Source organism: Opisthocomus hoazin, chromosome 24, assembly GCF_030867145.1.
Source record: "Opisthocomus hoazin isolate bOpiHoa1 chromosome 24, bOpiHoa1.hap1, whole genome shotgun sequence".
Classification (NCBI taxonomy): domain Eukaryota; kingdom Metazoa; phylum Chordata; class Aves; order Opisthocomiformes; family Opisthocomidae; genus Opisthocomus; species Opisthocomus hoazin.
The window spans coordinates 3,376,245-3,400,337 of NC_134437.1; the positions used below are offsets into that span (position 1 = coordinate 3,376,245).

General features: G+C 46.4%; 1 protein-coding gene across 7 annotated transcripts in view; it reads left to right on the forward strand.

Annotated features, from left to right (window-relative positions):
• GRIK4 (glutamate ionotropic receptor kainate type subunit 4) overlaps positions 1 to 24,093 on the forward strand; it is a 206,759-nt gene that overhangs the window by 46,058 nt on the left and 136,608 nt on the right. For all 7 annotated transcript variants that reach the window (XR_012766114.1, XM_075442330.1, XM_075442331.1 and 4 more), the window contains exon 2: positions 23,793 to 23,924. Coding sequence is in view for 6 of the 7 variants with exons in the window: in XM_075442330.1 (XP_075298445.1) it covers positions 23,843 to 23,924 (82 nt within the window). In the remaining variant the exon portion in view is untranslated. The remainder of the gene's footprint in view (positions 1 to 23,792; positions 23,925 to 24,093) is intronic.

Here is a 24,093-nt window from a genome sequence, read left to right on the forward strand (position 1 = left end):
CACGCGAGCTACAACACCTCTATAATTAAGTACAATAAGTGGCTATAAAACAACAAACACTTCTAAATGCTGTTCTTGGACACAACTGAATTGTTCTTCTCCTTTGGCAAAGTCATTAAAGGGGAAGGCGGGGGGGTGACACGATGTCTATGTATCAATCCACTCTGTATGTTTGACACCTTTTTTTTTATTATTTTTTGATGAATGAAAATTAAAGTGTGAGAATGAGTAGAAGGTCCCCGTGACAATGGCTGAGTTCCTTCAGGCTGTAGGCAGCCTCTTATTAATAGCACCAGGCACTGCTATTCCCAGGGGTTTGGCTATAAAGAACTCCAGTTCCGATGTGTTTTTCAAAAGGGGGGGAATCAACCCACAGTAATTACGACTTTGCAAATTCAGTATTTATCGACTTTCTGAGTGGTAATGAATAGAAATGTGCTTTATGTATAAAAACACATAAAATGCTTTTTTTTCTTCAGAACCTGACATTTTTTTCCTGTTCCTGCTACTCCCTAACCCTTTTTATCTGTTATTAGGCCTTGTGTTTGCATGAAATCAGCTCGGTCTTTCTGTAAATTAAGGCCCTCGAGCTTCTTGATGGTATGTTCTACCTGATTTTCTTGGCTATTTTAGGAGCAGTATCCTGTGGCTATGTAGATGACCTTAACATACTGTGGCTTGGCTACATCTTAAACGACTTCCTTGTTTGGGTCTAATTAATCTTCCTGTGGTAATGCAGCCGAAAAGACACAACTACAGATTTCAGTAGTCCCATATAGAAAGCTCTGAAATTTAGAGTGATGGTACCAAGGAGAACCATGTCATCTTTCAGGATTGTGTAATAGAACAATTTTATCCTTATTCTGTAATTACCAGGCCAGCTGTGGTAGGAGACAGGATTTACTGCTGCTCTTCTCTGGCAGGCAGGGTTGTTCCCCTGACCTTCTGCTCTAGCAGACATTCGAACTTGGACATAAATCTGGGGCTATTGCTTCTCCCAGTCAGCTTGGTGATCTCACTGCTACCTTGTGCTTGCTGATGCATATCTGTCTGTCTGCCTGCCTCTCCTCGTGTGCTCAGATCCCAGTTTTTTGGGGTCATGGAGCCGAGTCCTTGATTAACTGTTGCTTGCAGGGTGCTGAGTAGACAGATGAGGGGGAGGGTTGAACTTTCACAGTATGGGCAGCGTATCTGGTGTGTAACCTGATGTGGCCTGAGCAAAACTTTCTGGATCTGGGAACATGGATGAGGGGTAACTGTCTGAGGCTGTTTTACAGTGGGCTGGAAAAAGGAGATGGTGCAGGAAACTCCAGGAGGTGGTGCAGGAGCTGCCAAGGCTTGGGTATCATCTATATCCTTGAAGTTAATGATTATTTCCTGTAAAGGAAACCATTTTAAAGGAGGAGATGTAAGGTCCTGGATTGCTTAGCTGCTCACAGTCAAAGATTTCTCAGCCGTCTGTCTTTGGCATAATTGGTGGCCATCCTTCTCTGCTCTGGAAGCATCTGTGTTGTGCTAGCCTGGTTATGAGCTCTCAAAAGCCTGTAAGGATTGCTGATGGCATTGCTCAGTGATCTTGAGATCAGGTGGGATGATCTGATGACCGCATCAGCAGTTCAGGTGTGCTGGAATAGTCAGGCAGGAGCCAGAAGTGACTGCTCTTAGAACTATTCATGTATAGAAGTTTCTCTTTCACACCTTGACACAGTAGCGTAGAGTAAATCCAAACTGTCATAATCCATAAGTGTGAGGCCTCATGTACAATCTCTTTGGCAGAGCGCAAGAGCTGCTTCCGGAACAATGACTCAGGTAATAAGGAGTCCCTAGGTTCAGCTTAGCAATACTAATGACTCCCAGGGTGTGATTTCAGCCTCCATAAGCCTCCTAGCTGTACCCACCTTCTACAGCAGTGTCTGTGAGGAACCACACCTGTGTCACGAGCAATCTTGTCTTGTCTTGTTGAAGAACTGAATGCAATGGTGCTGGTGGGGAGCAAAGGTACAAATTTGCAGGGGGATGTTCGGGGAGATGGAGCAGTATGTGTTTTTTGTCGTGGAGTTGGGCACAGCATGTGGGAAACAGCACGGGGACAAGGAAGGAGGCAAAGGGGACTGGACTGGCTGACTGAGCAGATAAGGGCAGAAACCTGAATGTCATCTTGGAAACCTTGATCAAAAAAATTCAGACTCGGAGACTGTTAAGACCAGGATGAAGGCTCAGATCAATAGGTTTTGAATGAACTCCTATAAAAAGGAAGAATTTGGGTTTGACTTTGTAGGCACACTGCAGGAGGATCTAATCCATTGTCCCCAAAGGAGTTGTTCCAGCCCTCCTCTCATCAAGATACGCAGGGATTTTAAAACCTACCAGGTTTTAGTGGGATTGGAAAAGAAAAAAAGGTGGAGGAGAGGCGGAAATTAAACTACAAATGTTCACAATAAAATAGTGATAGAAATGGAGGTGGACAGGGAAGAAGAGAGCATCTGAATTTAGTCTCAGGAGACCAGTAACTTCCCAGGGCATTTTTGGCTGTTCTTAAGTCTTCTGCCTGTGTGCTGCAAAGGCCTGTGCAGCCTGAAGTCAATCCAGTGTTGGCGTTTTGGTGTATTTTGGTGTCAAGCCCTGGTGATTCCCACCCAGGAAAATGCTTGGATGCCCCCCACCTTTTGAAATAAGAGATGGCCAAGCCTAAAAGCGAGGCATGGAAGTGAGTGCTCTCATGACGAGCAATTGCATGTGCAAGTGTTTTGCTGGAATAGGGCCAGTGTGCCTTGCTTCTTGTCAAATCAAGTTTCTACGAGCTTATGTTCTGCAAACAAATAGGTTTTCCACCTTGAAGGTGAACTCTGTGTGTGTGTATGTATGAGCAGCTTTTTTTAATAGCGAAATTTAATTTTTCTGTGGTGCTTCTCGGCTCTAGCTCCCAGATCTCCTTACAAAGAGAGATGTGACCTTGTCAGCATACGCATATATTGCTATGCACTCTGAGAAAGAGTTGAAGGCATCTCCTTTCCATGTAGCTGGTAAGGACTCATTACAAGCAACCTCTGAATCCATGTTGGGACTTACAGGCAAGTGTATGGCATAACTGAGAAGGCATTTTTGAAGCTAATTTGGATAGATTCATGCAGTACCAAGGCAAGAAGACCTAGTAGGGAATAATTCCACTTTTATAGAGGGGGAAACAGTGAGAAGAAGAGGCAGTGAGTTATTTAAGGATAGGGAACAGGGCAGTTGCAGAGCTAAAAATGGATTTCTGGAGTTCCAATTCAATAGACCAAACTATCACGCTGTGTGTTATCTTTTACAGGCTCAGTAGCAGGCACAAACATGTACCCACCCACACAATTTTACTCTCAGTTGCTGTGTCAGACATTGCTGATGGGTGAACCCTGAAAACTCCATGAGGCAATTTTAGAGGCATTGCCAAGATATCCCTGGCTGTTAGTCTAAGAATGTCCGCCCCTTGGGTCTACCAAACTGAGCTGGGAACCCATGGAGAAGCATCTGTTATTTCTAGTGGTGGATTTCCTGGGAAGTGGATTCCCCCGCAGACTGTTGAGCTGTGATTCTGTCCCTTCCGGTTCCATACAGAGCTGAAAATGGGCATGAAACCCATGATTCTTCCCCATGAGCATGCAAAAATGTGGGTCACATTTTGATGGGGCATCTAGAGCAAGCAGGTGATACTAGATCCTCTTTGTACTTTGCCAAACCTGCCTTGTTGGCAGGTGGATCAGGTACTGCCAAACCCAAATCATGTCTGAATGCACTGACAATGCTGTGATTTCTTCCCCCCCCCGCCCACTTTGGATCTCCTGAACTTCTACAGAGTCCAGATACTGGGAGGTCCAAAACTGAAAGAAGTTTGCTAGCTACATTTCATGAAATCTTGTCTGTATTGGTTTTTGTTTGTTTGTTTTAGTAGGAGGATGGGAAGTTTCAGGGCTTGTAGTGTTATCCGGTGATCTCGGATCAATGTCCTGTCAACCATGGGCTCCCTTTGTGATTCTGGACAAATTGTTTTCTCTCTTTGGGTCTCAGTTTTCCCATCTGCAAACTGAGGATGGATAATTGTACTGAGGGGTTGTGAGGAGAAGCAGTGTGTGAAGCTGGGCTGAGAAGGGGTCCTTGCATCTCTTGCCTTCTGATTCTTGCTGGCGGCAAGAACTGGATTTATTTGGACATGGCTGTTTGGAGAGGCTACTTAGAGTCCTCTATAAACGCTACCAAGTCTGCTGTGGGATAACACATTATTCGACAGCCTTTACGGCCAAGCTTTGATACTCATGACAGAAATGAATTGTAGACGCAGTGGATGACTAAACAGATTAGTTACCACATCGTTAATTACCTTCATCCCAGCACTGTCCTGGACGATGCTCTGAGGCAGAACAGTGACCTGACGATACCAGCGCTGTGTTGCCTGTCCTGTGCTGTCAGTGGGAGAATTATTAGAATCGCTTGAACTGGTAAATCACCATTGACTGCTTTTGTTTGGTGTGAGAGAGAGCGACTCTACAGAAGAAAGTTGCCTGGCATAACCCATTTGGTTTGTGTTTACGATGAACTTTTGGAGTGACTTTTGTATGTCCCGTCCCAATGTGGAGGGGAATAGGAATGGCTGAGCTGACTGCACCACAGGACAAAAAGCCCTGTAAAATTCAGTGAAGGTGAGGATGTTGTTAAAAGAAGTTGTCTTCTGATTTTACTGAATATTAGCCTTTCTTGTAAGCGCTGGCTAAAGACTTAAGGTGTGAAATGTTAATGGCAGCATCTTCTAGGGAGCACAGCACTGCATTGTGAGGGCTGGGCTCTGTTTCGCATTCCCCTCTTGACTTTGATTTGCTGTGCGGAGCAGGGCTTGTCTTGGTTTGGATAACAGGAGCATAGTATTTGGGGACAAGGATTTTATCTGGAGCCTTGAGGATTTAATTTGGAGTATGCTGTAGTTCAAATAAATGACAATGTCCAGCTAGGCAGAGGCTCAGTGTGTGGGTTGACTGGGGTTGAAGGGAGGGAAATGCATTCCAAACGCAGCTGGAAAAATGCGGCTCCAGGTTTCCAGCCTCAGGGTTATTCCTGGCCAGAGCTAATGATGATATATGAGTCTTACAGAGCACTCTTCGTCCTGAGACCTGACAGCCCTTCACTGAAGAGGTCTGCAACGTTATTGTCACTAGGTACAGGTGTTAAAATTAATGCATTAAGAGAGAGAGTAGTTTAGCCAAGCAGCAGAACTGGGGATGAAATCTTGGTGTCCTGAAACAGTGTCATGCTTTGCCTCATAGGAGCTGTTGCCTTTTCCAGCTCTTGGACTTTGCTGGTGTTTTGATTACCAAGTCAAGCCCTGCTCTTCTGGAAGGTCAGCAAGCTTACACCTCTTGTTCATGAATACTTGCTTGCTTGTCTGTTAGCTTCAGTGAGACCCTGTAAAGTGCTCTTAACCCTATCTCCCAGCATCTGCTATGCGCTTACAGTGACAAAAGTCAAACACAAGTTTATCATCATCTTCTTCCTTCTGGTGAGCAGCTGCTGTGAATACCACATGCCAGTGCTTTAACTCTCATAAATTGCTCACAAAGTCTGGGCAGAGGTGTCACAAATTTTGTAGGGCATTTGTTTTTTTGTTTTGGGGATGGGGGGACATGGATGGGGATGGGGGACAGGACATGAGAGCTTCTGCAGCAGTCTAAAAGGCCCTGAAAAGGGTGAGCCCCGTGTCTGTTTTGGGACATGGCCCCGTGCTCCCTGTAGGGTCCTATCTCTGCATGCAGTGCTGTCTGGTCCTGTTCTTTGCTAGGTGAGTGCAGGCACACAGACATCCCTGTCTTATTTCTGGCTCTGGGATAATCTGGAATATAATCCTCAGATTAGCATGGTCAAACGAAGTTTAAGGGCTGAATTATATCGGTGAGAGAATCCAACACACTGGCTGCTCCTGAAATACAGCTGTATTCCTTTCGCCCTCTATGGTTCCTCTCCTGGGGCACAGAGCAGCTTTGTGTCGCTCTGCCTTTTCTCTGCTCCCTGCCCTGTAGCTCTCAACTATTAGCAGCTGAAGTCTGTTTCTTGCAGCTTGCGGGATTTTTCTTTTTTGCTAACACCGCCCACCCCCCACCCCTCCGCCCGATAGTGATAAGCCATTTCGCACCAACCCAGATATCTGCCAAGAGTGTATGTGGCTCTCTCCCTCCTCTTTGGCTGCAGCTAATGCTGTGCCACACTCACTCAGGCACAGGTGTTAACTGTGGGCATTTTTCTCAGTCCCCACGCTGGGTTCGGTTATCTTGGTCTTCTCCTCTGCCATGCGCTGTGCAGGCTGGCTTTGGCCTTGGTTTGATTGGAGCCTTAGTTTCTCTCCATTGTATAACACCACTGCGCCTACCCTAGTGCCAGGGTGAATGTGTTGGGTCATGAGGCAGCTGGGTAGCCAACAAGGAGGAGTGCATCAGCAGCAGTGGGAGCAGAACCCTCTGGAAAGCCAAAAAGTACTGGGGACCTCCTGCTGCATTGGGCAGGAGCTCTTGCTGCCCTCCTGGCAGAATCCCCTCTGGGAGCAGCCCCTCCTGATCCGCTCTTTTCCTCCGCTTCCCCTCAATTGTCTGGTGCAACTGAAAGGTGTGGGCTCTTCTTCCTCGCCCCGGGGAAGAGTTGCGTCTCTTGGCTGTGCAGGCAGTCTGCCACTGCTGTGGAGAGCCGGGGCTGTGTAGGTGGCTGCCTCTCGCCTCTGCCGGAGCACGGAGCGGGAGGTGCGTGGGAGAGAGCAGGCTCTGAATCCCTCCTTTGCACTCTGTGCCTCCCTGTGTTTTGCGCCGGTGAGCTCACCCTCCCGCAATGGTAATATGCAGCACACAGATGGCCTGAACAGTTTGGGGAGCAGACTCTCTTCATTTGTGTAAAGGCAAATAGGCTTTGAAGTGACTAAACTGCTACAGGAATTGTGACAGGGGAATTCAGATTTTTTGGGGATCATTCCTAGGCTTGGTTCCTTCAGTAGCAGCTAGAGGCTTTGGCACACGTGAGGAAATCCTCTGCGCATTTGCACTTACCCGGTGGTATCCTAAGCTGCCTCTGACTGCAGTGGGTCCTTTGGTTTTGCTCTGAACTGTGGCATTGTGTCACAGTTTGTCCAACGTCTGCTGATAGTCACTTGGAAGGGGATATTGGCTCTCTGTTGGGAAACTTCTTGTTCATTAAGGAGCTTATCAGTTGAAAAAGTCACTGAGGTGGAAAGAGCTATATCTGCCCTGCAGAAAATCCCTGCTGTTTATTTTGTGACCTAAAGGCCAACTTGGCAATCTCCTCTATTTAGATAAAATATGAAATCTTCCCTTCTCTGCTGTAAGCCTACGCTTGCTGGACCACTTTTTGGTATTTCAGCATGCTTGTAGGAGGGAGCAATGGATCGGGGAGACTCTAGTGCTCTTTAGGTTTCTTACTAAGTTAGAGGCTTTACTCACATGCCTACTGTAGGCACAGAGATTGATGCTGCTGACCTTGAGCTGATTAAATGCGATGCATCGAAGTTAAAGAGAGCTTGAGATTACCACTGCAGCTGTGATCGACTGACAGGATGTGGCACAGCCCAAAATTCTCGTCAGGCTAAAATCAAATTAAAGTTTCCCAGCATGATTTTTTAGGAGGGGACAAAAAATTAAAGAGAGAAGGAAAAAGAAAAACTCAAAACAAAAAAGCCCCCCACAGAGTTCATCTGGTGGATGGAGTTACATTAAGCGAATGGAAATTAAAGGCTTTTCATAGAGATCTTCAGTATAATTTGATGGAAGACTTTAATTATTTCAAAGTGCCTAAGAAAAGGAGCCTGGAAAGATTTGGAGGGGGTGAGCTCTCGTAAAAATATCTCTCTTCACAAGCGTTTTGAGCTGTTGTTGGGCTGAAAGGCTGCTGTCAGCTCAGAAAGAGGGATTTGAAAATCCTGTGCCCCCCATTCTCCCCAGAGACCAATTCCTGCATGAGTGGCAGTCAGTCTCATAAGAGAAGGCCAGGGAGCTGCGAGGAGGTGGGGAAACGAAGAGCAAAGACTTAAGTGCTGCCAAGCAGCAGTCTTTATCAGCCCTCACAACGCACGTAGGATGAAGAGGGCTCCCGGCCGTTAACGCAGGGATGGCAGGCTGTGGTTGATTTGGATCTCTCTTGGCATTTCGGACAGTAGAGCCAGAAAGAGCATCTTCTCCCTGGCACCCTGGGGAGATGGTCCATTGAAGTCATAATGCTAAAGTTGTCACTCGTCCAATTCTTGTTTGGACAGCCCAGGAATTAATGGGTCTTTGTCTAGTCTCCAGGTTGACATAAATTCAAGTATCTGGAGACTGGCCATTCTTTCCCTGGGACTTGGATGCTCTTCTCCTGTCTCCAGCTAGCTTAATTTGAGGCAGATATGTGGCCTCTTCGAGCTCTGAGTGCTCAGTGTTTTCTTCTGTTCCCCAGACATGCCATTCTGAGATACCCCTCTCCACCTCCATAAGCGTCTCTCCAGGCAGGCGGTCCGATGGTGTTGCAGGAAGCTGCAGGCAGCATGGGGGCAGGACTGTGCCCCCAGGTATGGCTCTCGCAGCCGAGTCAATGGGCCCTGCCTGTGTGCACGGTCAGTCCTCATTGAGCATCTGCTGGGCTGAGACTGAAGGAGGGTGGTCAAGGCTGACAAAGTTGAGATCAAGGAATGGTTTTGGCTCAACAGAGTGGCTGAAGTTAAAATGCCCTGAAGGGTGGCGATTTCAGGTTGCTGCTCTCATTCCTGCAGATATGTACTGTGCTCCTGGGCTGTGGGGGAAGATGGCAGTCAGAAATGGCAGTGTTTCAAAGGAACTGGGAGTCTTGCCTGATTTGCTACAGCCCGAGGGCTGTGCGGCACCAGGTATTTCCCATTAAACTTCAGGATGCCTTTCCTTGCTATGTCTGTTCTCACCATCCCTTCTGAGTGTGCAAGTGGTCCTGATGTTGGTGTGACTGTGTGGGGCTTTGTGGGGGCTGCGTGTGTCCTGCCAGAGACTCGCTGTGTCTCCCGTGATTTGCCAGCCTGTACATCAGATGATAGCCCGGCCTTCCTCTGCAGGGATGCTCTGAGGATAAACACGGCCAAGGAAGTTCATAGCAAAGGGGTGGGAAAGGTGTTACCAGCTTAGATAAATAGGTGAGATGAGGAGAACAGTGGGATCCATTCCCAGGGACTGCGTTATATAGCAGCAGAGGGCCGGTGCTCATTTCTCCTGCCTGTGAGGATGGGTGCTTGGCAGATAACTGGCAAAAAGGCAGTGATGGTAGCCATGGGGATGGGACGAGGGGGGTTCTCAGTTGCAGGTAGGAGCCAGGGCAAGGAGGACAGGCACACATCTAATCAGCACCAGGCAGAACCGGGAGATGAGCTGCCTCCGTTTTCAGCAGCCTGTTGTCCTGAGTGATTGCTGCTGGGCTTGGGGAGCCATTGAGCCTGCATGGCTCATGGGTGAAACAGTCCCAAAGAGGGAGCCATTGGGACAGAAGTCCGCACCAACTAGCTAGAGAAATGAACTGTTTTTAGGAGGCTCGAGCGACTGCAGATCCATACAGCCTGCTTGTGAGGAGAGAGGGGAGAGGCACTGCAACTTGAGAGAAGCTTGATTTGAAGGGCCATTGCGCTTGTTCAGCCCTTTAATGAGCAGCTCCCTGGAAGTGCTGTCAGGAGAGGGCCTGTGGAATGGTGTATCTGTGGCTGTTCAGGGGCCAGAGGTAATCCAGCACTTCAGGAATAGGAAATTATGTACTGTTTATTACTGGGAACGTTTGGTTTGGGTTTTGGGTTTGTTTTTTTGTTTGTTGTTTTGTTTTTTTACCTTGGTGTGTCAAAGGCTTTCTGCACCGATCATTCTTTGCTGTGTTTCCTGCCTAAAGCTGCAATTGAAGGAAAAGGAGTTTGTGCTGTGCACTTGACCAGGCTCCTGCATGGTGTCACTGCAGAAGTTTGGGCTGTGTGGTTAACCATTTCTGTCTCCTCGTGTCAGTAACTAATCACCTTCCTCCCACATTGCATCTCCTGCGCTCTGCAGGTTCTTGTGCCAATGCACAGTTGCGTCACTGGGTGAAATTAAAGTCCCTCGTGAACCCCATGGGGCCCTGCAGACAGCGTTTGGATCAGTGGCTGAAATCCAGGTGTGAAATAGCCTTCCCAATTTGCGCGTCATCTCAGCAGAAGAGCTGCTTTGGTAGAAGAGCTGTTTGAGCACAGACAGTGTAGTAGTGAATGCAGACAGCTTCCTAAGCGGCATGTCTTCAGGGCAGGGACTTTTCATAGAACAGGAAGCAACTGAAGTGATGGCAACTGCGTTTGTTTTTAATTTAAGGGTCTATTTGCACACACCAGGCTGTCATTGTTCTGTTAGTAATGGCATCTGCACACTGGGGTCACCATCTCACTGCACTCTTTGAGGATTTGTTGTTTAAGCCACAGCATTTGTTGGGGGTGGCAGAGAGAAAATGTCCCCCTAATGTTAGTGATTTAACTTCTGGCAAAGCAGGCTGAGAGGTGGAGAAGAGGAGCTGCTCTGCCTGGGGCTGGGGAAGAGCTCAGGCTGAACATCTGATGAGCGACCGCTTTCGTTCACCTTCAGAATGCTCAGTGTTTTCTGTCACTGTGGGTGTTTGTCCCTCTCCCACCAGCAGCATCTAAGCTACTTTTGGAAAGGAGTAATGTGGAGTTTAGCATTAGCAGCTTTTCTTTTGGGGACAGGAGGAGATGCAGAGGCTGCCAGGCTGCCGTTTGACAGCAGTTAACAACAATCAGCTGTGCTGACGGCAACTGGGCAGCTGGAATAGTTGGAAGCTTGCTGGGCTCAAAGCTGGTTCAAAATGAGTTGTGGTGGATCACAACCGCTCAAAACTTCCTCTGCTTGGAGTGTGTCTGAGCTGAAGTGAGTCCTGGAGGGTGGGGGGAGAAAGCCCAAGTGGTTCCTGTGAGCTGGGGAGTTAAGGCAGCCTGGCATACAGTTTATGCCTCGTGGCTGAGTTCAGTAAGCTGTAACTGGTGATTTGCCTTATACTTGCAGCATGCATAACATCTTTCCTTTGTGGATTCCTTCATGCCTAATGGGAGTTGAACTAAACTTGCAGTCCTTCCCTCTGTAGAGAAATCTTTCTCTCCTCCACTAAACTATTATGTCATGAAACTCTCAGAAACCCATGATTGTGTGAGTCTGCATCCCCATGAAATTTGGTTGGAAACTGGCCTTCAAATTCCAGGTTGATTAGGGGTGGGCACATTAATGGGTATTGAAAGCACTACTGTGTAAGCCTCGCTTTCTCTGGTATTGAGACCAAACCAGAAGTGTCTGGACCACAAAGAACAAATTCAGGATGTCAGATGTCTGAATCGTGTTGGCTCATCTGGCCAGACAGGCTGTGAATTTGGGCTTAAGGATAACAGCTGCATTAGAATATGGTGCTGGATTTTGGACAAATTATAGATCAAGATGCAAACATTAAAGCTGGGCTAAGGCTGGTTAATGAGGACAATTTATGCTTATAGCTGGAAGAGAATGATGTGATCAGGGTTTTCATAGCGCTCAGCGTGGGCATAACTTAGTCCCTTTGTACTTACCTCATTTGACTGGAATTGATGTTAAGTCAGTGATGAGAGCAACTGAAAAGCCAACTCTGAAAAGGGTTGTTCCTTGCTCAGTTTAGAAATTGGATATCGCTGATGAGGATGAGTGCTCTGGGAGCAGTTTGGAGAGTGCTGCTAAGTCAGGAGAACAGACAGCCTGATTATAGCTAACTTGGAGCAACAGAAAGGCAAGGTGGTCAGAATGAATTTGTTCTGTGAACCAGTTTGTTTTCCACACTGAGGCAATGTCCTGTGTAGGCCTGTTTGTTATGCTTTGTTAATGAAGCCAATTGATCTTTGCTTGCTGCACATTGAACCCCTGGATAAAGTCTGCAACTGAGAGGTCATTCTTCTGCTTGTATCACACGGTAGATAGGAAGGGAATTCTTGTGCTCAAGTAAGAATGGAGTAAAGGCCCATTAAGTGTCTGTAAGATTGATTCTGTGCTGAACTCTTCACAGTGATGGTAAAATGCAGGCTCCATTTAAATCAATGGTGAAATTCTTTTCTGGGTGTGGGGCTTTACTCAGGGCTTTCCTGAGGCTGGGTTTCATGGCAACTCAAAATTGCAAGTCCCATCAGAACTTGTAGAGATCTCTGCTGGCCTTTAGTGTAGAAAAGCTTAGAGCTCTTGCACGAGTGACTCTGTCTGGGCAAGGTCTCTGCAAGTGACAGGGCGGATGGCATTCGGCTTGCTGAAGGGAGCAATGGTAAATAACTTAGGCGAAACCGCATGTGAAGTCTGGAGCTGTCCAGGAATTGTGCATGTTGTGGCCGTATCTGAAGCAAAGTGGCCAGGTATTTGAGAAGCAAAGGATAAGCCAGACATAGAGTAGTTATCTTGAGGCTTATGAAACTTGAGTGGTGCTTTGTTCAAAAGCACTTCTTGTATCGTCAGGCAAGCTGCTCTGTGCCCATATTCCTTGTTATGCAAAAGACTCTCCAAGCCATAGAATAAATACATTAAAGGCCGTGAGACAGAAAGAAGAGGATGGTGAGAAATTAAGAGATGCCAGTTCCAAGATTGTGGAGAAAAGTCATGTCTCTTACTGAATGTTCTGTGCTGTCATGTGGGGAAAGGCTGAGCAGCTTTCTGCCAAGGATGTGTGCGTGAAGATTTCTCTGGTCTTTCGCCCAGTAATGTATTGACAGGCCTAATAAGAAATTTCCTTTTGTTGACAAACATTGCCTCTCTTCTGTTCTTCCACCATCACCGCTGAGAGGGTGCTCTTCCTGCTGAGCCGGAAAGGTGAGGGCTCATTTCCCAGTGAGCTCTTTTGAAAAATCTTTGTTGGATTAAATGAAAAGCCCATTCCCCTAGGCTCACATCCCCTACAGCGACCCCGTTAGGGAGGTTAGCAATTTTATTACTTTTTTTTTTCCTTCCCCCCCCCCCCCCCCCCCAACTTGTCTGTGTGGTGTTTCTCATGTGGCCAGGACTCCCCTCACTTCTCTGCTGCTGCATGGTGGGGGACTTGGCCTGTTGTTGCAACAAGCAGGGGAAAAATGCCAGAGCTGCCTATTCTTCTCCATCCCTCCCAGACGTGGATGTTTCATCTTGGTAACACAGTAGCACTGCACCTCTAATTGGATGCTTTTTGGTGTTAAACTGTTAATAAAACATAGGGGTTTCTGGTTTGAAATCTTTTTTTGTGTCACTTAGGCTACAAGCAGAATTAAAAGCTTCTCTCATGCAAATTAATGCCTTTTAAATGCAACATCACTTACCAATTTGGACTTTGTTTCAGCTTTCTTGTGCAAGACTACTGCTACAAGCTACTCTGTTACTGCAGCAGCTCTCTTATGCATCTGCTTGTTGTGTGCAGCTCTACTGTTGCATGTATGTGCATCTCCTAACTCCTGTGTTTTCCTTACATACCTTTAGTTTTGCAGGTTTCCTTGCTCTCTTGTGCAGACTTTTCTCCTCTGTGCCTTCTCTGCCTGCTCGCAAGCCTATGACCCCAATGCTTTCTTGTGCATATTCTCAGCTTGGCATCTGTCCTCTTTCCCACCTCCTTTCAAATGCATATGCTTACTGTCTTCCAAATGCACACCCAAAAATTCTTACTCTGCTAAAATATACAAACCAAGTCTTACAAACATCATCTTCAACCATTCACAGATTACCTCCTCCTAGCCTCAAAGTACAGGCTTTTTGAGACTGTATGCATCAAAATGTTTTTGGGGTGATAGATGGGAGATTAATCTATTTATTTCACTTACAGTTTTGGCAGCTATAAAAAGAAGCAAAACTAGCTTTTTGGCCATAAACTACTTCTTGCAGGTTGATTTGGTAGAGGCTTCTTTGTTTTCCTTTCTTTTCCCTCTTGAATCTGCCAGAGACTTTAAGTGAAATAAATAGATTAATCTTCTTTCTGTCGCTCAGAGATCAGGTTGATGCATTTAAGAGCTTTTTCTCCCCCCAGACTTCTGATATGTTCATGGATTCGATTCATATTTTAGAACTTCCTTCATGTGTTAAGAGACTGAATGGTTGCAGTAATTCTTCACAAACAGCAAATAGGAGTTAGTGCTTGTTGGATTGCTTTTCTTCTGAGAGAGCTAAAAATTTTCCATCAAAGCGTTTTTGACAAAAGGAAATTTTGTGGAAAAATATCAGTCTTAGGGGGGGACCCAAACCCTTAAGATCTCCTTCAAAAGAAAAAGTTGATATTTTACAAGACTGTGTGTCTTCAAGAAGGTTCAGTTGCTGCGAGCCAAGTGGCTGAAAGCAGGTTTCCAAAAGTGTATATACTTAGCAAAACAGAACTGTGAGAAAGTGTGGCAGAACTGGAAAAATCACCGGTTTTGAGGAGGGGGAAAATGGTTGTCTGAGCAGCTCTGTTCTCTGCAGTGAAAGGGTATACAATGAGTGTGAGGAGGTCTCATGGAAATGGTTTATTTCAGTTCAGTTAGTTCTGGACAGTCCTTGGCACATTATGAAGCTGTGGTCCTGGTGATTGTTTTTTTCTTCCTGCATGTGCACTCACATCAGAGCTTAGTGAGAAACAGTCAAGGAAGTTTGAAGAACTGAAGGTTTAATGCCACCTGGGTACTTGGGTCTTACACTGCCCAGGGAAAGATGTAGTATTGCTAAAATTGTGTGCTGTGTCTGTGTCCTTTCCCAGCATTGCAGTGGGAAGATGTAGGTACCTGGCTGCCTTGTGGTCTCCAGCCATTTGCTAGATGAAGTCTGTGTCTCTGGCCTGCCCCTGTAAGTTGAACATTTGACCTTGGTAGAGCTTGGACAGAGGCTGACTTGTCTCAGATCAGGAAGGGAGCCAGTGGCACGGCAGGAGATGGCACTGACGTTGCTTTTGCAGTTGCTTTGACTCTTCAGTCTTATTTTACTGCTGGCTTTTCTCATCCCATGTACACGACCCAAGAGAAAGCAATATTTGGGCTGAGCTTGTGTCCTGCTTTCAAGGAATGGTTTGACTTGGGGCTGTACGTAGCCTCCAGTGAGAGGAACTTCTTTGCTTTGCGTTTCCATGTTTGCTGTAGGACAGGAGTGTTGCAGATGGGTATTTTCGGCAGAAGAACTGATGTCCCCAATTTCATACAGTGGCTTATCTCTGGATGCTTGTGTTGGGTTTGTTCTCTATTGGAACAGAACTGACATTTCAAAACTCCATTTTTTATCTATTTCTTAATGTAAAACAATTGTTGGTTTAAAGCCTTTTTCTTTTTCCTGGTTAAGCTTTTTATAAAGCCAAGGCTCTGACTGTTTTTATTTATTCAGGGTCCCACAGGCCTCTTTACAAGAAGAGAGATGTTGAGCAATTGAGATTCTGCTCACCTAGGAGTTTTCCTGTGCCACCTCAGCTGGAGAGATCAGTTCGTATTTCCCCTTCCAAAAATACTCACTTGTACGTGGCTGCATACTGCATGCAGTGCAAACTGGCCACTCTCTCCTACACCAGAGGTGGTTTAATGGAAGTGATGACCTTCAGAGTGGGTAGAAGTCGTCTTCTGAATAAATGTGGCGTGTTTGATACGAGAGCCCCAGCCTCTTTATACGGGAGAAGCAGCTGGTGCAAGGCTGTGCACTGAGGCTTCCAGGAGTGCCAGGTGTGGGGAGGTAAACAAAGCTTTTCTTGCTGCTTTTTAAACGATTTGGAGTCAGACCTCTCCAGAAACTTTATCCAACGTAAACAGCCCTCAGCCTTGTAATTGTCATTGTCGGTGTGCTTAAAATGGTTAAAAGATTGTGGTGATGTCACAACATACAGCTCTTAAATCAGAGGAGCAGTGCTGCTGTGGACAGCTCTGGCCGCTGTTCAATGGCAGCTTGCTGTCCTTCTCAGCTGGAAGAAAATCTCCCTTCCTCCTTCCACCTACAGGCACTCCCCTTCCCCCAAGCTTGTCGTGATTTTTCCTGTAAGATAATAGCTTCAAGCCAATTAACAGTGTCTGAAGTGGGTAGAGCAGACGTCTCTGTGTGAGACCACAGTGCTTTTAACTGCTATTGTTTGTTAATACAAACAAATTGTGGGCACCAGGGAGGGAGACAATCCTACATGATCTTAGTTTTCTCTTTTTGTTGTTTTTTTTCCCAGTGAGAAGTGAACTGTCACAGCCAGGGAGGCTTTTGGCAGATGATCTCCAGAGGGTCATGCTGGGGTGGTTTGGAAGGGTACCAGTCCCCTGGCACGCGTGCCCTCCATCTTCTTGGCTTGGGCGCTCTGTGCGTGGTGTAAATCATCACTTATAAGCTGGGCTGTGAACCGGAGGGGGCTGAGGCACAGGCGGAGCTGGAGTTCTGCTGCTGTCTCTGCCGGGAGCAGTAACTTCTGGCAGAGGGCCGGGGCAGCCGAAGGCAGCATCCTCTTTGTCATGCCATGAAGCTGGCCAGAGCTCGTCCGTCACAGCTCCCTGCTGCAGAAGTCTGGCTCAGGTGGCTCTGCCAGGGAGGGTGAGGCTGGGTTACACTAAGCAGCCCTGTCAGTGGTCTTAGTGCTTTCGTATATTGGGGTGTTTTGCTCGTGGTTCTGTGCGCATCCATCATGCTCTGCGCCTTGACGTGTATTCTCTTAACATAGCGATTTATTCTTTGCAGTAGTGTTTGAAGGCTTTGCTGTGCCTTGCAGTGCCCTGGAAGCAGGGCAGAAAGACAGGTGACAGTAGCACGCAGACTAGATCCTTTCGTGTGCTTAAAGGGGTTTGCCAGCGTGGTTGTAATGGCAAAATTTCCTAGTAGAGAATCAGCTTAAACCCATTCCTAGAATAAAACGAGCTGCCCCAACAAATGAGTTTTAATGCTATGAAGTCCATGTCTATAATGGGACTTTTGTAAGCATGGCTCTGAGGGGGGAGGTGGGCTTTTCACACTCGTAGCTCATTTCACTGTGCCAATAAAGCTTTCCAGTATTGACCGACGCTGGGGGGGAGCTGATGAGTCGTGTGAGAAGCCTGCGGAGGAGCGAATAGTTGAATGGAGACGTCCTGTGACTCAGCCTGAAACTGTAACTGCTGAAGTCTCCCTGTGTTCACAGGTCTGTGGTTGATAATGCTGGGGAAAATCTAACTTTGAGATAGCTGAGTCTGTATGAGGCTTGTATGAGGAGTTAGGATAGGTACATATTGCTTTTATCTCTAAGCAATGATAGGAAAAGTTGATCAGGCTTTGCTAATGCTGGTGAGAATTGAGAAGGGTGAGACAAGAGAGAACTCAGGATTGTGAGAAAGTTAAAATAATCCGCAGGAATGAGAAATGTCAGGAATACATTTGTCCTTCTGCTTCACTGCCTCAAGAGTTCTTTCCTCCTTCAAGTTTCTTCTTTTTCTGGAAGTCACGAAGAGGGGAGGGGAAAAAAGAAAAAGAGAGAGATAAAAGAACACAGCTAGGAGAATAAAAAAAAATTCCATTTTATGTATCAGTTGAGCAGGTGATTATCACTAATATCACCTTCGCTTGAATATCACCTACACCAGTGCTAACTGAATGACCCTCACGGAGCTGTGCTGTCACTGTGATGTGATGGAGAGTCAGAGGTCCTTTTATCCCCCTGACACCTGGGGAAGAGAGATACCACTGGTCTGTCTCTCACCTCAGATGAGTTCATCCCTGGCAAGCCACAGTGCAAACATTGTGAGGACAATGCAAGAAGAGGAAAGGCATGGTGGCTGAAAGTAAAGCAGGCTCTTTAATGCTGATGAAATCTAAAAGGAGACATGGTTTTTATAGGAACATAGCATTTGCTAGACTGGAACAGAACTGTGCTTCATGTTGTTAAGTATCCCTTTTTAGTACTAGCTGCTTCCAGAAGCTATGTAAGGAAGCTTGCTCCGAGGGGTGATTCTTCTAACCCTCAAACATAGGGAGTTAGCTGGTGCCTTGCAGCATGAAGGGTCTATATCCCATCCAAAATCTTATTTTCCTTTTTTTTTTTTTTTTACTTTACTATTGTAATGCTAGCTATTCATTCTGTTTATAAATGTCTGATCCTTCTCTCAATCTTAGTGAGGTTTTGACTGCAACAATACCTAGTGGTAATGATTTACCCATGCTAATTATGCATTTTGCAGAGGAAAACATATTGTTCGTAGCTTTCAATGGAGTGATTTTTCAGTTTAATTGAACCTACATCTCTGTATCCCTGGGGCAAGCTTGCAATTCAGTTCCTCCCTTCCCCCTGAGACACATGGGCACTTTCTCAAGCCCAGCAACAGTAACCTGTTGAAATGTTTTTCAGGTTTTTTGCCTCTTGTCACTTCTACTTAAATTTGAGCCTCTCTGCAGATGAAGCTTTGCAAAAGGAAATAGCTCTCTTTGCTTGTCGAAAGAATGAAAAAGTCTCTGTTAAGTTGTTTGTTGATACTTCCTGACAGTTTTTCAGAATTCCTTGCTGCTCTGCAGCTGTTAAATTTATTGTCTCAGCTGTGAGGATTACTCTAGCTTTGCTTGAGCTGCATTTTCTCACCATTCATCAAGCTTCTGGTGATGCTCAGAAAGATCCATCAACACCAAAGCCACCTCCAAACTAGCAGTTGGGTAAAAGTCTGCCTCCCGATTGCCTGGAGAAGATTGAATTTGCTGCCAATTTTTTTAAGGGTGTTTGTGGTTTCTCAGTGAGCTTGCAGATGATGGCGTAGGGGTTTTGCAGTAGGAGTGAACGGAGGTTGCATCAGGATACAGCACACGTTGGGGTTTTTGAAAGCCTGGTCCTGGCACTGCCTTCCAGGACCACGGAGCAGAGTGCCAGTGCAGCTGGAGATGCTCTGCCCTGTCTTGGCGGGATGCAGCCCATCTCCAGGGCTCCCCAGCTTGCTGGGGCCACATGTGGCAGGACAGATGTGGCAGGGCAGGTGGCAAACAGATTTTGCAGAGTGGCAGTATCTTTGGAAGTGTCAACAGAAATAGCAATGCACCTGGATTTCTCGAGTGTCCTTGGCAGGTTGGGCAGAGGGAACAAGAGGGGGAGAAGTGGCTCATGTTCAGGGATGTCTTCACTATTGGTGTGACAGCTTCAGGAGAGTTTTATTCTGTGATCTAACATTTTATTCTACCTTTTACTCTATCATCTATGAGTTTTTCTGAAAAAAACCCGAAGATGCGGCGATAGCAACAAAGAAGAGTACCATCTCACATAGTTATTAAAAATGTATAAGTAGTTTCAGAAGCCAGTTGTTTCCTCTGAGAAGCAAATCGTCCATAATTCTGCTTGGTATTTAGAGACTTTTATCTCCAGAGAGAACTCAAAACTATTCAGTATAGTCTTGATTTATTTTATTCTCCTGAATTTTCAGAGCTAAAGATGAAAAAGGGCTTAACAGAAAAAGAATTACACACTTGTGCCATGCAGAAAGAAGCCAGGAGCCAGCGGATGATCCACCAGCTATTCAGCAATTCATGTACCACCCTGAAGGACCTATGAAACTTTTCTAGCCAGCCCACCCCTTTTGGGGGTAGCTGATTCTGACTGCTTTATAAACAGCTGTCCACCAACAAGGCTCGCTTGTAGCACACCACCAGTACAATAAAGAGGAACCATTAATGCAAGAGCTGTAAATTTCAAGGCTGACAAAAATTCTCATGTTCTTCGTGGAAACTTTGGTAAAGAAAGTTGGTTTGATTTATTTCCAGCAAGCTGTGGTGAGGGTGAGTTGGGATAAGTCATCTTCACGTGCACAAGAGTTAGTGCAGCAAGTTGCTAAAAATAGCCTTGTTCTCTTAAGTGTATTCTTGGCTTCTAAGGCTTTCTGCTTTGTGTTTCATGAAAGAAGAATGTCGTCTTTCTGCCCTCTCTGTGTGGAATTTTGGGCTGCACTGGAGTTGACACCCTAGTCGTACCTGTGATTCATTGCTGCACCTGGGCAGAAAGCATGTGTTATGGCTTCTCTTGGGGAGAGGAGAGAGACAGGTGCACATTGCAGCTGTAAGAAAGCAAATGCTGTTGGGAGGATGGCTAGCTCAGCAAGGCAAAAATTACTTTGCAACAAATGGGTTTGAAGTGTGTTTACTACCGTTTTGTGCCTGAATTTAGAGAATAGGAGACAGGAGGAGCTTGGAGACTGGGAAGGTGAAGAGATCTGTGGGGACTGAAATACCTCTTTGTTCCTTTGAGAGTAGAAACCCTGATGTTAGGCTAGGATGTTAGGAAGAAAAATCCTCTCTTCTACTTCTCATCCTACATACTGCATTCCAGTGTTTGTTCCCACTGCGCAGTGGTGCCGGTGTGATGGTGTGGAAGTGTCCTTGTGTTGCACTCTGTGGGTATTTTGCAAGCAGCTTCATCAACCAGATGGTCTATGGGTATGGGTCATAGGAGCCTACATAGTTCTAGTGTTTGGTGAACCCCGAGGTGTAGTTCTATAGCTGACAGCTGTTCCTTGTGTCCGTGCTCAAATATCAAAGTACTGGGAAACTGTTCTTAGCAGTGGGTAACGCGTTAGGTGAATGCAGCATCCCTCTGTGCTCCATGTTCTAGGTAATTACAACCCTGCCGCTCACATAGCAGAGCACAGCGGGTGCCCTGTATTTATTATTTAGCTTTATTATTAACTCTAAGCTGGTGATGCAAAGGAAGCTGCTTCTCTAGGAGTCTTGCAGTTGGCCTCTTCACCAAACCAGGCTGCAAATGGGAGAGGTGGCTTTGAGGTCTGTCCCTCAGAGCTGGAAGTCTTGGGAGTCTTTCCCAGAGCTTGGGTGTATGTAGTTTGCCTGGAGTGGTTACCCTTGTGCAGTTTGTCTTTGCAGAATCGAGAATGAGAACCGCCCATCTTATCATGGTCATTCCATAGTGCTTTGGCAGAGAATGACAGGGATGTTAACTCCTCAAACTACAGGCAGGCGTTTTCCTCCACTGCTTTAGCTGGAAACTGTGGGTTTTTTTAATCTGCCTTTCCTTGCCCTAGTCCAGAGGCACCGTTAGGCTGCTGCCCTGTTTTTCCCTCACAGCAGTTGCCTTTCAGATGCAGTTACAGTGTTTGCTGCAGGTGGGATTGTTGTATTTATCTGCACAAAGACATGGTCTTAAAACTCCTTGCCAGATGATATTAGATGGATGTGGCCAATGTTAGGGAGGAGAAGTGCACGCTGGTGGAGGAGGAGGCTAGTGGGGACTGTAGCCGAAGGCTGTCATCTCTCACTGTCCCTACCACAGGAACGAGCTTGACACTGTGGCAGGGAAACCTGCTTAGCGCTGACATCTTCTTAGGCCTGGCTCTTTTTGCATCTCTGACCTCTGTATGTGGTTGCTTCTCTTACTTTTTTGTATTTTGTGGGAGAAGTGCTGATGGGTCTGAGTGTTTGCCCCACCTTTCCCTGGGACCAAGCCGTACCCCATGTGCTGCTGATCCCTACACCCTCCTTGGTGATGCTGTGAGCAGCTGTGGTGCGAAGGGAAGGGGCGAGGAGGGGGAGAGGGCTGCGCGGTGTGGGCACCCTGCTAAAGGTGATGATGCAGTGCAAAGCGCCGAAAGTTTCTGCTAGTTTCTGGTACAAACACCTTTTGATGAGTTGCTCTTTCGAGCAAAGAGGCAACATGTCAGTGGCTGGATGACTGCAGCAGGGCCGTGGTGGGGAAACAACAGGCATGAGCAATTGCTGGTATTCTCAGTCATGTCTCAAGATGCATTTGGAGCCTTTCTCTGTCTCTCTCTCTCCAGTGACTCTAGCAGGCTCTTCCAGACTGCCTTGCCCAGTCAAGAGTGGACAGTGGAGGAAAAAGAAGACAAAACCCATCTGAGGTCCTGTATCAGATGCTTTGCTAGTAGAGAGATAATTGCCACCGGCTGGCAAGGGCTGCTCAGGATGCTTTTTTGCACTGAAAGCATGCTGAGGGTAGTGGTGCAAGCAGTGGGACCTAAAGGAGGAAAACAATACTGCGAGTCTTGGGGAGCGGCTTTGGAGCCGATCCTGAGTGCGATGCAGCTCCTCGGGGTGCAGACCTCAAGTTCCTCTTGGGGTCCCTCCAGCTCCTTCTCTGGCTCTGCAGGGAAGGGTTGAGAGGGGCTCTGTGTGTGCCTGCGTGCTACATCAGTGCTGCATGCGCTGGTTCCACAGCCTGGGCTGTAATACTGGTGTGAGTAAATTTGACGTGATCCTGCTGTTTTGTCAATAACTTGGAAAGTTTTGAAATAACTGCTTCAAAGTGCTCAAATGATATGTTGCTCCACAATCTGTCTCTGTTGCTGCCAATGCTTCGAAGTAACCAATTTACCATGACCGTAACCTTTTAAGGCTTTTCCTTCCTAGGCATTACTCTGTAACTCCCTCAAAAAAAAAAAAGATAAAATTGCCATTGCCCTTCTCAGAGGTGGCTAATGATTTCCAGGTGGTTTTTGGCAGCTTCTGCTTTTTGAAAATGTGTTGAGCACACGACTTATAATATCTGGATGCTCTTCAAATCTCCAACTGACATGTGAGCATGAGATCCCTTAGTTTTCTCGAAACTGAGAAAATTGGGACTTGGAAGGCAGGGCTGCTGGTGGGAGCTTCCCAAGAGGGATGTGATCCGGAAAGATGTCAGGCCCCAGGAAGTGGAGATGTGTGGGGGCTCCCTGCTCAGCCCCTGTGTTGCCTTTGGTTCTATGACCACGTCTCGGTTTTTCTTCTGCCTCCCTTCCCTGTCTGTAAAAAGGGGATAGCCCCTCTGGAGAGTGCTGAGATGAAATGGAGGAAGTCTAAAAGTAATCTAAAAATAGATGCAAGTAAAAAGCTACCTCTTTCTTGAATTAAACTCCTGGTAACTTCAAAGGCAGCTTAAAGACTTTCCCTGTGTCAGGACTTCAGTATTTGGCCCAAGAATTAGACAAATGGAATAGTGTGAGGATGTTTGCCAGAAAGTTGGAGAAGGGAGAGATAAGGTAACAGATTAAATACTCAAAGTCAGCATTTAAGGACATTGCTGCCTGCAGAGATAATTTTATCGACTTGAGGGACAACCATTTACTGTATAAAGTAAAATGTACCCTCTACATAGCTGTTTAAAATGGTATTTGCTAAAAATTTCTTTAACTGTGCTGTGGGAGTCTGCTGTGGGACAGCCAGGTCCAGTATCTGTATTAACGATAGGTTTGTGGATTCTCCACCTGCTACTCTTCATTTTGACTGTGTTTCGACTTTGAAAGTTAGACCTCTGTGTGTTGGGGTGGTGTTGCCTTGTAAGAGGAGGGGAAAAAAAAATGGTCCTGCTCTTGGTCTCTTGGTCTTGTTGTGAATCCTTTTGAGCATTAAAGAGAGGGAAGGGGGTGGTAACTGTGATTGAGGCTGGAGCAGTACAAAGAATTGGTTTCTAGTTTGGTGGCCAAAGTGACTCTGTCTCTGACTCCCATCCCTCAGATTATGTTTTGGTATGAAAATATTTTGTCCTATCCTAAAATCAGAAGTCAGTATTGTATTTTATGTTGCAGGCTACTTTGAGTAAAAAAAAGGGGGGGGGGGGGGGGGGAAGTTAGAGGTGTGACTCAATATTGATTTCCATTTGTTTTTGTGGAAATGCTAAAAAATGCAAAGATGAAACATTTGGACTTTTCCTTGTGTTTCTTTTCCATTTTTTATTAGAAGCTCTTTGCCCAGTTTGACTCCCAATTCTTGAATAATTCATAGTCTGTAAATAGCTTCCTCCTCCTTCTTTGGTAAATAGACTCTTTGTCCCAAGTGCTTGGCAAGCTCGAAGCAGTGTCATCCTGCTGAGTCGCTGGTTCGAGAGCTGATGTGCTCACGGTGCCGTGTGCTCTCTCTCCGCAGAGTTATGTCATGCCCAGACCACCAAAGGGCTCCATGAGGATTTATAGAAGATGCCCCGTGTCTTGGCACCTCTGGTGCTCCTTCTGCTGTGGCTGATGAAGATCGCTGCCAGTCCCCATTCGCTGAGGATCGGTGAGTACTAAACTTGCTCTGCCCTGTTTCTAACCATCCTTCCACTGGTCATTTGGGCATACTCTGTGTAGACGTACTTGGACAAGGGAAGCCAAGCCTTGCCTGTGGTGTCTGGGCTCCCTGCCCTGGTGGTGTGCTCCCTATTTGGGAGGCGCTTGCTGAGCCACAG